Here is a 15,791-nt window from a genome sequence, read left to right on the forward strand (position 1 = left end):
ATATACATACATAGGTCAATGACGTGACGCCTATATTTTCTGAAAAACAATTTTTTTTTCAATTAAAAAAAAGGTTTAAATTGATAAAATAAAATACCATATATATATGAACTACCTGTCCCACATATGGACTCACTTGAATTTTACCAAAAATTTGGGATTTTGTTGTCGTTTTAAGTGTCAAAATGTCATGTGGTGCCGTCCGACCAGGTTTTGAAACTCTAAATGTAAACTCTAAGTTTGATCACTCTAAATGTTTTTAGATCGATCTTCTTCTATCTGGCATGATTTCCCAAATGTCTTGTAGTTTGTAAGAATGCAACACATTTTTATTTATATTTCCATCATAATATACAAACAAAGTTTGACTTAGGGCTGCACGATTCTGGACAAAATGAGAATCACGATTTTTTTGCTTAGAATTGAGATCACGATTCTCTCACGATTTTTTTTCCAATATAAAATGTATTGCACTTATTACTTTAACTTTGCAACAGCTGAACAAAAATATAATAACAATAAACATCTCTTGTCTTCTTTACACAAACCTTTGAATAATTTAAACAATAATAACAATTTAACAATATTTGTTCCTCCCTGAGTTGAACACCCTTTCAGAAAGGGGACTTGTAACAGATCCTGTAGTTCTGAGGCAACAAATTATTCCTCTGGCTGGGATGAACCCCCCATTGCCTTTTGCTGCTATTAAGAAGCTGCCGATACAAAAGGTAAACGTTACAAAAAATATGATGGTGCCTGATAAAAGACTGGCATCAACTTTGTAACAGCTGACATTGAACATAAAAACAATAAACATCTCTCTTGTCTTTAAATAATTTAAACAATAATAACACTTTAACAATATTTGTTCCTCCCTGAGTTGAACACCCTTTCAGAAAGGGGACTTGTAACAGATCCTGTAGTTCTGAGGCAACAAATTATTCCTCTGGCTGCTTTTTGCTGTAATAGCTGACATTGAACATAAAAACAATAAACATCTCTCTTGTCTTTAAATAATTTTAACAATAGCAATTTTAACAATATTTATGTGCAATATGTGTCAGGTGATGAGAAAGGTAGATGTTTCTCCAAATGTAATCCACAATCATTAACAAAATATAACAAACATGACAGTTGACCATGACAGGACTACAACAACCTAGAACATAGGCTTAGTCCTTTTTTTATGCAGCCATCTTAATTTTTTTTTTTTTTTTTTTTTTTTTTTTTAAATCGTCGTCATTTGGAAATGAGATCGCGTTCAAGCATGAATCAAGATCGCGATTTTTTAACGATTAATCGTGCAGCCCTAGTTTGACTGATGTCCATTTAATGAAATATCATGTGGCGCGACCATTAAAAAAACAACCATTTGTCACAGTTTCACAATGTAGGATAGGTTTTTTTTTTTACTGTTTAACTCACTCCCCTGTTTTTCCAGATCCTGCCACCCTAATCAGCCAGTGATCCACTCATTCCCTTCACCTGTGCTTCCCCACCCAGCTCCACACCTGGTTTCCCTCATCAGCAGTTCCCCTCATATACCGGCCCATTTCCACCTTCTAGTTTGCCAGATTGTCGTGTGCTTTTGCCTCGCTTTCCAGCCTTCCTGATTTCTGTCCTGTTTCTGCCTGCCTGCCTGCCTGTCTTTGACCCTGCCCGATTCTTGGTTCATGGATTTTTGCCTGCCCGTTTTGGTTTTGTTTGCCTGATCTGCCTGTCTGCCCGGTTTTGACCCCTGCCTGCCTTTTGACAAAGATTAAAGCCTCTTGGACTCTGATCCTGCCTGGTGTTGTGCATTTGGGTTCTCTGTCCTGTCTGAGCTGTGACAGTACAATCTGGCCAAGACTGAACCCAGCCAACATGGACCTACCACGTAAGGAAGAGGATTTGTGGGATTTTTTTTATGGGGACCAAGTGGCGTTCTACCACCGTACGGTGAAGGGGACGGGGACATGCCCCCAGTTCCGGCCTGTTGCTGTTCCCGAGGTGGTCCCAGACCCACCCCAGTCCCTTCCCCCTTTCTGGGGAACACGCCTGGCTCTGGGTGGGCCCAGGAGCCTGCAGGCTCAGGGGAGGCAACGACGAAGGCGTCAGCCCCAGCCCCAGCTTGCTCCAGCTCCAGCTCCTGCTCCGGCTCCAGCTCCTGCTCCGGCTCCTGTTCCAGCTCCAGCTCCAGCTGCTGCTCCGGCTCCTGTTCCAGCTCCAGCTCCTGTTCCGGCTCCCCGCCTCCTGGTGCCCCCGGTTCCGGCTCCCCGCATCCTGTCTGCCCCGGTTCCGGCTCCCTGCATCCTGTCTGCCCCGGTTCCGGCTCCCCGCATCCTGTCTGCCCCGGTTCCGGCTCCCCGCATCCTGTCTGCCCCTGTTCCGGCTCCCCGCATCCTGTCTGCCCCGGTTCCGGCTCCCCGCATCCTGTCTGCCCCGGTTCTGGCTCCCCGCCTCCTGTCTGCCCCGGTTCCGGCTCCCCGCCTCCTGTCTGCCCCGGTTCCGGCTCCCCGCCTCCTGTCTGCCCCGGTTCCGGCTCCCCGCATCCTGTCTGCCCCGGTTCCGGCTCCCCGCATCCTGTCTGCCCCGGTTCCGGCTCCCCGCCTCCTGTCTGCCCCGGTTCCGGCTCCCCGCCTCCTGTCTGCCCCGACTCTTGTTCCTGAGGCGGTCCCGCAGCCCTCGGTTCCTGAGGCGGTCCCGCCGGTCTCTGTTCTGGAGGTGGTCTCTGTTCCCCTTCCTGAGGCGATCCTGGATGGATCTGCCGCAGTCCCAGACCGACCCCCTGACCAGCCTGCCGCAATCCCAGACCGACCCCCTGACCAGCCTGCCGCAATCCCAGACCGACCCCCTGACCAGTCTGCCGCAGTCCTAGACCGACCCCCTGACCAGCCTGCCGCAATCCCAGACCGACCCCCTGACCAGTCTGCCGCAGTCCCAGACCGACCCTCTGAGCAGCCTGCCGCAGTCCCAGACCGACCCCGAGCAGCCTGCCGCAGTCCCAGACCGAACCTCTGACCAGCCTGCCGCAGTCCCAGACCGACCCTCTGACCAGCCTGCTGCAATCCCAGACCGACCCCCTGACCAGCCTGCCGCAATCCCAGACCGACCCCCTGACCAGCCTGCCGCAGTCCCAGACCGACCCCCTGACCAGCCTGCCGCAGCCCCAGACCGACCCCCTGACCAGCCTGCCAAGCTCCCAGACCGACCCCCTGACCAGTCTGCCAAGCCCCCAGACCGACCCCCTGACCAGTCTGCCAAGCCCCCAGACCGACCCTCTGACCAGCCTGCCGCAGTCCCAGACCGACCCCCTGACCAGCCTGCCAAGCCCCCAGACCGACCCCCTGACCCGCCTGCCAAGCCCCCAGACCGACCCCCTGACCCGCCTGCCAAGCCCCCAGACCGACCCTCTGACCAGCCTGCCAAGCCCCCAGACCGACCCTCTGACCAGCCTGCCAAGCCCCCAGACCGACCCTCTGACGAGCCTGCCAAGCCCCCAGACCGACCCCCTGACCCGCCTGCCAAGCCCCCAGACCGACACCCTGACCAGTCTGCCAAGTCCCGAGACCGACCCCCGGATCCGCCTGTTACGCCCCAAGGGCGACCCCCCGAACTGCCTCGTCGGTCTGCCCGGCACCGAGGACGGCCCCCGGAGCCTTGGCCATGTGTTGGCCGGGGCCCTCCTCCGGGACCCCTCCTCCTGCCCGGGGTGGGGTTTTTTGGGACATCTGGAATCTGTCCCTTGAGGGGGGGGTTCTGTCACAGTTCCACAGTGTAGGATAGGTTTTTTTTTTACTGTTTAACTCACTCCCCTGTTTTTCCAGATCCTGCCACCCTAATCAGCCAGAGATCCACTCATTCCCTTCACCTGTGCTTCCCCACCCAGCTCCACACCTGGTTTCCCTCATCAGCAGTTCCCCTCATATACCGGCCCATTTCCACCTTCTAGTTTGCCAGATTGTCGTGTGCTTTTGCCTCGCTTTCCAGCCTTCCTGATTTCTGTCCTGTTTCTGCCTGCCTGCCTGCCTGCCTGTCTTTGACCCTGCCTGATTCTTGGTTCATGGATTTTTGCCTGCCCGTTTTGGTTTTGTTTGCCTGATCTGCCTGTCTGCCCGGTTTTGACCCCTGCCTGCCTTTTGACAAAGATTAAAGCCTCTTGGACTCTGATCCTGCCTGGTGTTGTGCATTTGGGTTCTCTGTCCTGTCTGAGCTGTGACACCATTTTTGTATAATACTGAAAACTTGTAAAAAAAAAAGATGTCAAGATTTTAAGGAAATTAATTTATTTTAATATGAATCATGGTTGCACCACATGACCTTTTTTAAGGCTAGTGCCAATTCATCTTGACAAAAAACTCTAAAATTTTTATATGAATTTTTATGTACACAACATGCTTAATGTTTGAACTACTGCAATATATATTCTTCTTTTTATTATTTTAAAATTGACCTGTTGAAAATCCTTATTCGTCATTGACCCCATATATATATATATATATATTTTTTTTTAATGGATACTTGGATTTATCATCGTTCCTACACATGTATATCAATAAAATATCGATATATGGATATTTTTAACCCACCCCTATAGCCTATGGTGCTATTGATTTGTGATTTTTTTTTTTCGGTTAGTGAGGTGTTTGGTTCTGTTTGTTATTCTGTTCTGAGCCAGTTTTTGTTGTTGTTGTTGTTGTTGTTGTTTATGAGTTATTTTATTAAGAATGCCCTGTTACATGACATATGTCTGGGCATTGAAAATAAATAGGCTACGCGAGACTGTAATCCATATTTAGATTTTCCTATGGTATTTGGTATATATAATGGGAAAAGCTGTATTAAGTGTTAACAGGAGAGAGAGCGGCTCGTAGCAGCAGCTCGTGTCTTAACGGCCCAGGCTATCAGACACTACAGAGACTATCACGTGGGGTTTTCAGCTATAGGTCAGTAGTCAGTTATTAATTAAAGGCCCATCCAGATAAGCTAGATACTGTCACCTTCTCTGCCCATCAGAATGAGTTAGATTGGTCCAGCTCTTTGCAGGACTCACCACTGAGAAAGCTGCATGTACTTATGCCAAAATTATATTATGATGTTGAATTTAAAATCATAGTTTTGCTGAATAAAGGGACTGTTGGTGGGAAGGGTACAAAACTGACAAACAACCAAAATGTTGCAAAATGACAGTGGTAGTAGTAGTAGTAGTAGTAGTAGCAGCAGCAGTAGCAGTAGCAGTAGTAGCAGTAGCAGCGGTGGTAGTAGTGGTAGTAGTAGTAGCAGTAGCAGTAGCAGTAGTAGCAGTAGCAGTAGTAGCAGTAGTAGCGGTAGTAGTAGTAGTAGCAGTAGTAGCAGTGGTAGTAGTAGTAGCAGTAGTAGCAGCAGTAGCAGTGGTAGTAGTAGTAGCAGTAGTAGCAGCAGTAGCAGTAGTAGTAATAGTAGTGGTAGTAGTAGTAGTAGTAGTAGTAGCAGCAGTAGTAGCAGCAGTAGCAGCAGTAATAGTAGTAATAGTAGTAATAGTAGTAGTAGTAGCAATAGTAATAGTAATAGTATAGTAGTAGTAGTAGCAGTAGTAATAGTAATAGTATAATAGTAGTAGTAGCAGTAGTAGTAGTAGTAGTAGCAGCAGTAGTGGTAGTAGTGGTAGTAGTAGTAGCAGCAGTAGTAGTAGTAGCAGCAGTAGCAGTAGTAGTAGTAGCAGTAGTAGCAGTAGTAGTAGTAGCAGTAGTAGTAGCAGTAGCAGCAGTAGTAGTAGCAGTAGCAGTAATAGTAGTAATAGTAGTAATAGTAGTAGTAGTAGTAGTAGCAGCAGTAGTAGCAATAGTAGCAATAGTAATAGTAATAGTATAGTAGTAGTAGTAGCAGTAGCAGCAATAGTAGCAATAGTAGCAATAGTAATAGTATAGTAGCAGTAGTAGCAGTAGCAGCAGTAGCAGCAGTAGTAGCAGTAGCAGTAGTAGCAGTAGTATACCATTGAATGCCATAGGAATAGATGTGGAATGTCCAGCAGGGTAATGTTCCCGGGCTCTTCTCATCTGCCTCTTGTAGAACATGTAGCCCAGTCTGGTCCTGGTGTAGAGCGTGTACCTGGGGGGAAACCAGAGAGTCTAAAACTGTTGTTGTATGGCTCAAGTCTAACCCCAGCACAAGTATAACTGACTGAAACAAACACCAAATATATATATATTATATATATACATACATACATACACACATCCACTAGGGATGGGCGGTACGGACTAAAAGATGTATCACGATCATTTCTGGCATTTATCCCGATAACGATAAAAATGACGATAAAAAAAATACCAATTCAACTCAATCTTTTTAACTATAAATCTATCACCACATTCAGTCTTTGGAGCCCCCAAAACTCTGCTCTAAAAGAACACTAAATGCTACTAAACTACACCAATTATTACACCACTCTGGTGGAGACCTCAGCAGCAGCTGTTATATATAATAATATGTCATATACATACATACATATATATATATATATATATATATATATATACATACATACATACATACATTGTTGTAGCCATTTCTTCATTTCTTATGCCTTAGTTTAGAAAAAAGTTTAGTTCAGGATGTTTATGAAGTTGATCTGTTACTTTGAATTATCTTGACTTGGTAATTAGTTTATGTTAAACAGTACCTGAGTTTATTTATTGTTGGATGGGTGGGGCCGGGACACACCCCTCATGATTGGGACCGGTGTGGTGTGTGGGTGTGTGTGCGTCAGTCAGGCGGAAATGTCAGACAGGAGGCGGCTGTGGTTAAATGCCAATTTTGACCATTTCACGCTGTTTTAGTTACTTTTCTATATAGTTTTCGTTTCGTTGGATTTTTCCCTAATTGTGGAGCCGCATGGATTTATGATTGTAAGCCCCTTTTATGGAAATAAATATTGGAAAAAAGGAAAAAGTCGCAACAGTGAAGTGTGTAAAATCACCACGGTTTTGCTTCCCGTCAATGGCATCGTGTTCCTCGGATGCCAGGACATAAGTCAAAATTGCTTTGTTACTGGACTGACTGATACTGGATTAAAAAACATCACACAAAGAAGAGGATGGATTTCGCTTGTGGAGAGAGGAAAGAGACGGACGCGTGAGTAAAATACGGGCCGCCGCGTCCGCATGCTGGCTTTGTTTGCTTGCACTGGCGTTTGAAGTGACTGTCAACTCCTTGATCCTCTGTTTAATTTAATTATACAATATATAACATATCGTGGTGGAAAATGGCAAGCACTTCTGAAGAAGCTTTGGCGGAGGAAAGGAGATTGACGCAAACAATTAAAATGCGCCGAGGAAAGTTGTGCGCATTAACAAGGAAGAAAAATGAAGTTCTGGGCATGATAAAAATGAATGAAAATAAAGAGATTGTCAAGAAATGTATGGACTCGTTTAATGAACTGCTGTCCTCCTTCATGGAGCTGCAGGTGACTGTTCAATCCCAGCTCGACCCGGACGAGAGGGAGGCTGATCACTCTTACTGGTATGAGCCGAAGTTAATTGAATTCAAAGAATTCCTGCACACAGCTGAGGCATGGATGCGCAAGGATGATGATGGTACTGCTGCTGATAAAAATGATGATGATGATGATGATGACGATGATGATGTTAGTGGTGGTGTTGATGATGGTGAAATGGCAGACACTGAGATTGGACCCAGTGCATCTCAAGTGTCTGGATCCTCCAGAATATCAGCTGCCTGTTTAGAGGCTGAAGCTGAGCGTGCTGCTCTAAGTGTGAAGGTCCAAACTTTGAAAGAGAAGCATGTGTTGGATATGGAGGAAACTTTGTTAAAGGCCAAGCAAGAAAGGCTTGCATTAGCAGCTGAATTGGCAGCTGCAGAAGCCAAAGCAAAGGTGCTGAAACGATCTGAAACAGGTTCAGTGCATATACCACCATTCACTATTCTGCTTCATCTGTGTCCTCCTCCTCCTCTTCCTCCTCTTCCACTGGAAAAGGCAAAACAAAGACACCAGTGCCAGATAAGACCCAACCACCTCTGAAAGCATCTGCTAAAAGAAAACATTTAATGAAAAAGGAACCCCGTACTGCCCCAATCACCAGCCATTTGCAGGAAAAACCAGCTGCTGTCCCAACTTGAAGCTGCCTTTCCGCAACTCGAATGTGTGCCTGCCCAACAACAAAGCCGTAGCCCTGCAAAGAGCACATCACCTCATAAAAAGGTTCAAGAAAGACCTGAAGTTCTTTAGTGAGTACAAGGACTTCATGAGCGATGTTATCTCAAAAGGATATGCAGAAGTGATTCCACAAGATCAGCTGGGACATGAATATGGGAAAGTGTGGTTTGTACCACATCATGGAGTCTATCACCCACTTAAGAAAACCTTACGTGTTGTGTTTGATTGTGCATCAGCATATGGTGGAACCTCCCTGAACAAGGAACTTTTGCAAGGTCCCGACTTGACAAACTCACTCTTGGGTGTGTTGCATCGATTCCGCCAGGGCCCCATAGCATTCATGACCGACATCGAAGGAATGTTCCACCAGGTGAAGGTGGCTAGTGAGGATGTCAACTTCCTGCGCTTTCTCTGGTGGCCAGATGGGGACATCACCAAAGATCTGGTTGAGCACAGAATGACTGTCCACATCTTCGGAGCTGTGTCATCTCCAAGCTGTGCCACATTTGCCCTGTTGAAAACAGCTGATGACCACCAAAATGAATACCCACCTGAGGTAGCGAACACCGTTCGACAGAATTTCTACGTTGATGACTGCTTAAAATCTGTCAACACAGTAGACCAGGCAACATCACTGTACCAACACCTCACAGAGCTGTGCGCTAAAGGAGGATTCCGCCTCAACAAGTGGGTAAGCAACCATCGGTCTGTCCTGGCTGCCATCCCTGAAGATCAACGGGCTAAAGGCGTAAAAACATTGGACCTTGACAAAAACCAGCTTCCCATGGAGAGAGCACTTGGAGCTCAGTGGAACGTGGAACAGGACACATTTACCTTCAGCATAGAGGTAAAATCACACTCAGTCACCCGACGTGGTGTCTTGTCCATCGTTAGCTCGGTGTATGACCCTCTAGGTTTCTTGGCACCGGTTGTACTCCCTGCAAAACAACTCCTGCAAGGCCTGTGCAAGACAAAGCTGGGATGGGACGACCCAGTACCACAAGAAACGGCTCAAGTATGGCAGAAATGGCTGGACGAGTTACCGCTACTGGATGCATTCAGTATCAACAGAAGCTTTGCACCAAAAGACTTTGGACAAATAATGGCAGCACAGTTGCACCGTTTCTGTGATGCTAGTGAATCTGGGTATGGTTTGGTGTCTTACCTCCGGCTATCGAACACCAGGGGAGAAGTGAGCGTCGCCTTTGTCACTGGAAAGGCCAGGGTAGCACCACTGAAGCAAACAACCATACCCAGGTTGGAACTTGCAGCAGCAGTCTTAGCTGCACGCATGGACAAGATGCTGAAAACAGAATTAGAACTTTGCAGGGAAAAGTCAGTCTTCTGGACAGACAGCAAGACAGTTCTTCAGTATATTGGCAGCAACACAAAGAGATTCAAAACATACGTGGCAAACAGAGTCTCCATAATCCGAGAGCTGTCAGAAGTGGAGCAATGGCGGCACATCAGTACCAAACTCAATCCAGCGGATACAGCATCACGTGGTGTGCGGGCGGAAGTTTTCCTTCGAACCTTGTCGTGGATCAATGGACCATGTTTTCTCTCCAAACCTCAATCACACTGGCCAGGAATACCGAAGTGGATGGTGTTCCTGATGATGACCCGGAAGTTAAGGGTGAGATAATTGCCTGTGCTGTGGCGCTGGACGAGAAGGAAAGTCCCACAGGCAAACTCTTGGCCTACTTCTCCAAGTGGACAGACCTCACAAGAGCTGTGGCCTGGATACTGAAGTATAGGGAGCTACTGCATCAGCGAAGCAAGCAAAGAAAGCAGACTTCCCCCGAACTCAAAGTAAACCAGAGAAGTAGCACTTCAAGATTGTCTGTGGATGATCTGAGTGGAGCTGTAAAGGCCATCGTTTGTTTTGTGCAGCGGCAGACGTATCCAGAGGAAATTGAAGCTTTACAGAAGGGCACTTTGAAGAAAACCAGCCATCTGTTTAGGCTTGACCCTGTGTTGGTCGATGCAGTTTTGAGAGTCGGCGGTAGGTTGAGCAGGTCTGCTCTTCCTGAAGAGACAAAGCACCCGATGATTCTGCCAAAGAACAGTCATGTCACAAAACTCATTCTGCGTCACATCCATCAGAAGGTTGGTCATGGCGGCAGAAATCACATGCTGTCTACTCTTCGTCGTCGGTACTGGATACCGCATGCCAACACTGCTGCCAGAGCTGTCATCAGGGAATGTTTGGATTGCCAACGACAACGGCAGAAACCTGGTGAGCAAAAGATGTCGGACCTCCCTGTAGACAGAATCACAGCAGACCTCCCACCATTTACATGCGTCGGAGTGGACTACTTCGGTCCGATGGAAGTGAAAAGAGGCCGAAGCACTGTGAAGAGGTATGGTGTCCTGTTTACATGTTTGACATCTCGTGCAATCCATCTTGAGGTGGCTCACACGTTAAACACTGATTCATGCATAAACGCCATACGGAGGTTTGTCTGTCGCAGGGGTCAGGTCAAAGAGATAAGATCCGACAACGGAACAAACTTTGTCAGCTCTGACCGTGAACTGAAGCAAGCCGTCAGAGAGTTTAATTTAGACAAGATGCAAGACTCTCTCATGCAAGACGGTATCAAGTGGACCTTCAATCCCCCACATGGAGCACACCATGGGGGAGTTTGGGAGCGATTAGTGCAGCAGGTCAAAAGAGTTCTTTGCACAGTGGTAAGGCAGCAAGTGCTGGATGACGAGGCCTTACATACTGCTTTGTGTGAAGTGGAGGCAGTCTTGAATGACCGCCCTATTACGCCGTCTACCGACGACCCTAATGATCTTGAGGCACTAACCCCAAACCACCTTTTGCAGCTAAAAGCAAGACCTCTGATGCCACCTGGCTTGTTTGTAAAGGAAGACCAATACACCCGCAGACGGTGGAGGCAGGTCCAATATATAGCGGACCTATTTTGGAAAAGGTGGATAATAGAGTACCTTCCGCTCATGCAATCCCGTCAGAAGTGGAACAAGACACGAAGGAGCTTTGCAGTAGGAGACCTGGTACTTGTCATGGATGAGTCGGCACCCAGGAATTCATGGCCGCTGGGACGGGTCATAGAAACCATCGCAGACTCAAAGGGACTTGTTCGTTGCGTCCGTCTAAGGACGCAAACAACGGAGCTGGAACGACCCATCACCAAGCTATGTCTTCTGTTGGAAGGGGTGCCTGCTGACGGAGCCTGCTGATGGAGCCTGCTGTTGGAGCCTGCTGATGGAGCATGCTGTTGGAGCCTGCTGTTGGAGCCTGCTGTTGGAGCCTGCTGATGGAGCCTGCTGATGGAGCCTGCTGATGGAGCCTGCTGATGGAGCCTGCTGTTGGAGCCTGCTGGTGGAGCCTGCTGATGGAGCCTGCTGATGGAGCCTGCTGATGGAGCCTGCTGGTGGAGCCTGCTGGTGGAGCCTGCTGATGGAGCCTGCTGATGGAGCCTGCTGGGGTCTGAAGTCTACAGCTACATGTACACTGACAAACACGCCTCATCATACTTGCATTCAGTACACTAATGCACGATACAGTTTCTCATAATGCACATACCCTTTGCACACATGCATGCATTTCATTATGCATGTCATTTTTGTTTTATTTTTGAGTCCTATGGAAGAGGAACGAAGACCTCGGTTTGCCTTCTTTAAGGCTTATGGACTAATGTAAAGACATTTAGTAGTAAAAAGAAAAAAAAAGGTTGCAAAATACTGCACATAATGGATGTAAAACATGCTATGTTTAGGACTCACTCCATCCTGGTAAGGCTACTTTGTGTGTTATGGCTATTCAATTTAGTTTGTAATTAATCGCTAAGCAATAATTAGGGGCCGGAATGTTGTAGCCATTTCTTCATTTCTTATGCCTTAGTTTAGAAAAAAGTTTAGTTCAGGATGTTTATGAAGTTGATCTGTTACTTTGAATTATCTTGACTTGGTAATTAGTTTATGTTAAACAGTACCTGAGTTTATTTATTGTTGGATGGGTGGGGCCGGGACACACCCCTCATGATTGGGACCGGTGTGGTGTGTGGGTGTGTGTGCGTCAGTCAGGCGGAAATGTCAGACAGGAGGCGGCTGTGGTTAAATGCCAATTTTGACCATTTCACGCTGTTTTAGTTACTTTTCTAAATAGTTTTCGTTTCGTTGGATTTTTCCCTAATTGTGGAGCCGCATGGATTTATGATTGTAAGCCCCTTTTATGGAAATAAATATTGGAAAAAAGGAAAAAGTCGCAACAGTGAAGTGTGTAAAATCACCACGGTTTTGCTTCCCGTCAATGGCATCGTGTTCCTCGGATGCCAGGACATACATATATATATATATATATATATATATATATACACATACATACATACATACATACATACATACATATATATATATATATATATATATAGGCTTTACACAAAAACGTTTTTACCGCAAGATGACTAATTCTTACCGTGGGGAATTTTTCTGACGGTATATCGTGAACGGTAAAATATCGCCCATTCCTACCATCCACCCATTTTTCGTCGCTTATCCGTTCCCGGGTCGCGGGGGCAGCAGCCTCAACAGAGATGTCCAGACTTCTTTCACCCCAGACTCTTCCTCCAGACTCTTCCTCCAGACTCTTCCTCCAGACTCTTCCTCCAGACTCTTCCTCCAGACACTTCCTCCAGACACTCCCTCCAGACACTTCCTCCCTCCAGACACTTCCTCCCTCCAGACACTTCCTCCCTCCAGACACTTCCTCCCTCCAGACACTTCCTCCCTCCAGACACCTCCTCCCTCCAGTTCTTCCTCCATCTCTTCCTCCAGACTCTTCCTCCCTCCAGACTCTTCCTCCCTCCAGACACTTCCTCCCTCCAGACACTTCCTCCCTCCAGACACTTCCTCCCTCCAGACACCTCCTCCCTCCAGACACCTCCTCCCTCCAGACACCTCCTCCCTCCAGACACCTCCTCCCTCCAGTTCTTCCTCCATCTCTTCCTCCATCTCTTCCTCCAGACACTTCCTCCAGACACTTCCTCCAGACACCTCCTCCCTCCAGCTCTTCCTCCAGCTCTTCCGAGGGGAGTCCGAGACGTTCCCAGACGGTGGAGGAGATCTGGTCTGCGTTGGGTCTGCGTCGCCTCAACGTGTAGTTCCTTTTTTTGTGCGGTGCAGGTCAGGCTACGGAGTAGGCTACGGAGAGACTCCCGCGTAGCTGCGTACCCCACGGCGTAGGTTTAACGCAGAACCAGAATTCAGCCTTAAAGGGGAGTTTTCCTTGCCAGTGTTTGGCAGGAGCATGAGGCAGGATTTATGAAAAAAATGTGTATACGTTTTAAGTTTTCTAGTAATAATGTCAGATGAAGCGTTCCAAACCAAAAAGAATGATCCCTCTAGCGTATCTCTCTGTTGCCTTGAACAGGCTGTGTGCTGCAAAATGTGCTGCAATTGTGCCCGGATTTCCCGCGCTGTCCTGCAGATGTGACGTCACATGACGCTGCTGCATGCACGTTCTCCCCGTTCTCCCGTGCCGTCTTGGCTGTTGGCTGCAGTAGCCCCGACGGCCGTCGTGGCGGAGGGTGGCGGTAATGAGTCTCATTTCTTAAAAGGAGCCTCATGCTCCTTTAAGGTTTTTCACCCACTAGGGGAGTTTTTACCTGCCACTGTTTATGTAATAATTGCTTGGGTGTCATGTTCTGGTCTCTGGAAAGATCCTAGAGACAACTTCTGTCGGAATAAACGCTATATAAATAAAATGTATTTGAATTGAATTTGTGGGAAAATCAGATGAAAATTTGACTTACAAGTACAAATGTTTTCCACGTGGTCTTACATGATCTATCTATCTTCTTCTGTAACGTCAAATTCAATTCACGTGTGTGCCATATATCTTTGCAGCAGAACATTTTAACATTAAATTCAGATGTTTGTTGCGCAAGTTGTCACATTGTCTTCCACAAGTTTCTAAATCTACGAGCTTGTGGATTTTGGCACATACTGTACATTCATTCATTCATCCAATCTGAGCGCGCACGTCCGAGGGCTGACGCAGCAGCACGAGAGCTGGGGGAAATCGCTCGCTTTACTTGCAATCATACGCTATATATAGGCTCGCCCCGAATTCAGCAGCGCAGGCGCCAGAAAAAAGGAGACATCCCCAAAACTTCAAAAATGCATAGAAATGCATTTATTTTATATGTAAAACAAAATGCTTTGATTTAAAGTTTAATGTGCTTTAATTGCATTGAACTTGCATGACTGTACAGACAGCCAACCATATAGCAAGTGAAATGCTATGTATGTCCACATCAGCCCAGATGTACATGCAAGTAAATATAGCTACAGGTGAAGGTCGGAAAATTAAAATATGGTGTAAAAGTTCATTTATTTCAATCATTCAACTTAAAAGGTACATAGTCTCATTACATGCAAAGCAAGATATATCAAGTCTTTATCTGTTATCATTTAAAAAAATGAATTGTTCATTGTTTTCGTAAAATATTCTAATTTTTTTAGATTTTTTTATTTGGGGTTTTATAAACTGTGAGTCATAATCATCAAAATTATAACAAATAAAGGCTTGAAATATCTCACTTTGCATGTAGTGGGAAATAATTGAATATATTTGTTTCACCTTAGTTGAATTTACTGAAAGGAAAGTGACATGAATAAAGAGAGAGAGGAACCAACACATGCTGCTGTCTGTGTGACAGACGAGCATGGGACAGTAAAGCCTGATTTATGGTACTGCGTTAATTCCACGCAGAGCCTACGGCGTAGGGACGCGTCTCCGCGTACCCCGACGCCGTAGGCTCTGCGTCGGTGTAACGCGGACCATAAATCAGCCTTAACAATTCCGTATTTCAAGGGACGGGTGGCAACCCTGGCTATATAAAAGTTGATGAATCTAAAAAACTAACCGAATAAAAGCAGTTCCATTATGGGTCCTCGACACTGACATTTTTATTGACAATGACTGCATGTTTAAACTGAGCTGGGATCCATCCCTTACAAAAACAAACTGCGGTTTAGCTCTAGAATCGCCAGGAACACACAAAAATACGTGTTTTCAGTGGTAACGGTGCTGTAGTAGTGCTCTACTCACGCGATTCTGAACAAGGGCTTCTCCGTACGAGCCATAATCTTGATGGACAACCTTCTCCAGATTGCTCGCCTGTAACAAACACAGAAGAAGCAGCAGCAGAGCAGGGACGCGCTGGACGCCAGCGTGATCCAGGGAGGGAGCGCCATGGCTGCGTCCAGCACCACGTGATTACGTCACAGGCGGAGCTCCAATCAGGAGCTCCGTCTCCCGGAACGTGATGGCGTTTACGGCGGAGCTCCGTCTCCCGGAAGTCAGCGTTCAGCAAACATCACAGTACAGGATAATGATCATAATGATCCATGTAATGGACTCATATCAATTTAAATTCAATATGAAAAGAAAGGAAAATAAAAATAAAAAAGGGGATTCTTGTAAGGAATACAAAAAACAAGTCGCTCTAAGGTGCATATGAATAACAAAATAAATTAAGCATTTAAATTCACATAATGGAGCATAGAAAATGAGAGGAATTATTAAATTAGAATAACAAATAACGAGCAATGTCTAGACTTATTTGACTTGCATTTTAATTTTCTACTCTTTTGAGACACGTGAAAAAAATCTTCCATCCATCCA

The 15,791-nt window shown here is 46.4% G+C and overlaps 1 protein-coding gene across 1 annotated transcript in view; it reads right to left on the minus strand.

The window, feature by feature from the left end:
• pnkd (PNKD metallo-beta-lactamase domain containing) overlaps positions 1–15,380 on the minus strand; it is a 35,445-nt gene extending 20,065 nt beyond the window's left edge. Inside the window, exons 1-2 of the mRNA XM_061724313.1 lie at positions 15,216–15,380; positions 5,951–6,066 (exon numbers count right to left, since the gene is read on the minus strand). Coding sequence (XP_061580297.1) covers positions 5,951–6,066; positions 15,216–15,361 — 262 coding nt within the window. The 5' untranslated portion in view covers positions 15,362–15,380. The remainder of the gene's footprint in view (positions 1–5,950; positions 6,067–15,215) is intronic.
• Between the last annotated feature and the right edge of the window lie 411 nt (positions 15,381–15,791).

Source organism: Cololabis saira, chromosome 6, assembly GCF_033807715.1.
Source record: "Cololabis saira isolate AMF1-May2022 chromosome 6, fColSai1.1, whole genome shotgun sequence".
NCBI lineage: Eukaryota > Metazoa > Chordata > Actinopteri > Beloniformes > Belonidae > Cololabis > Cololabis saira.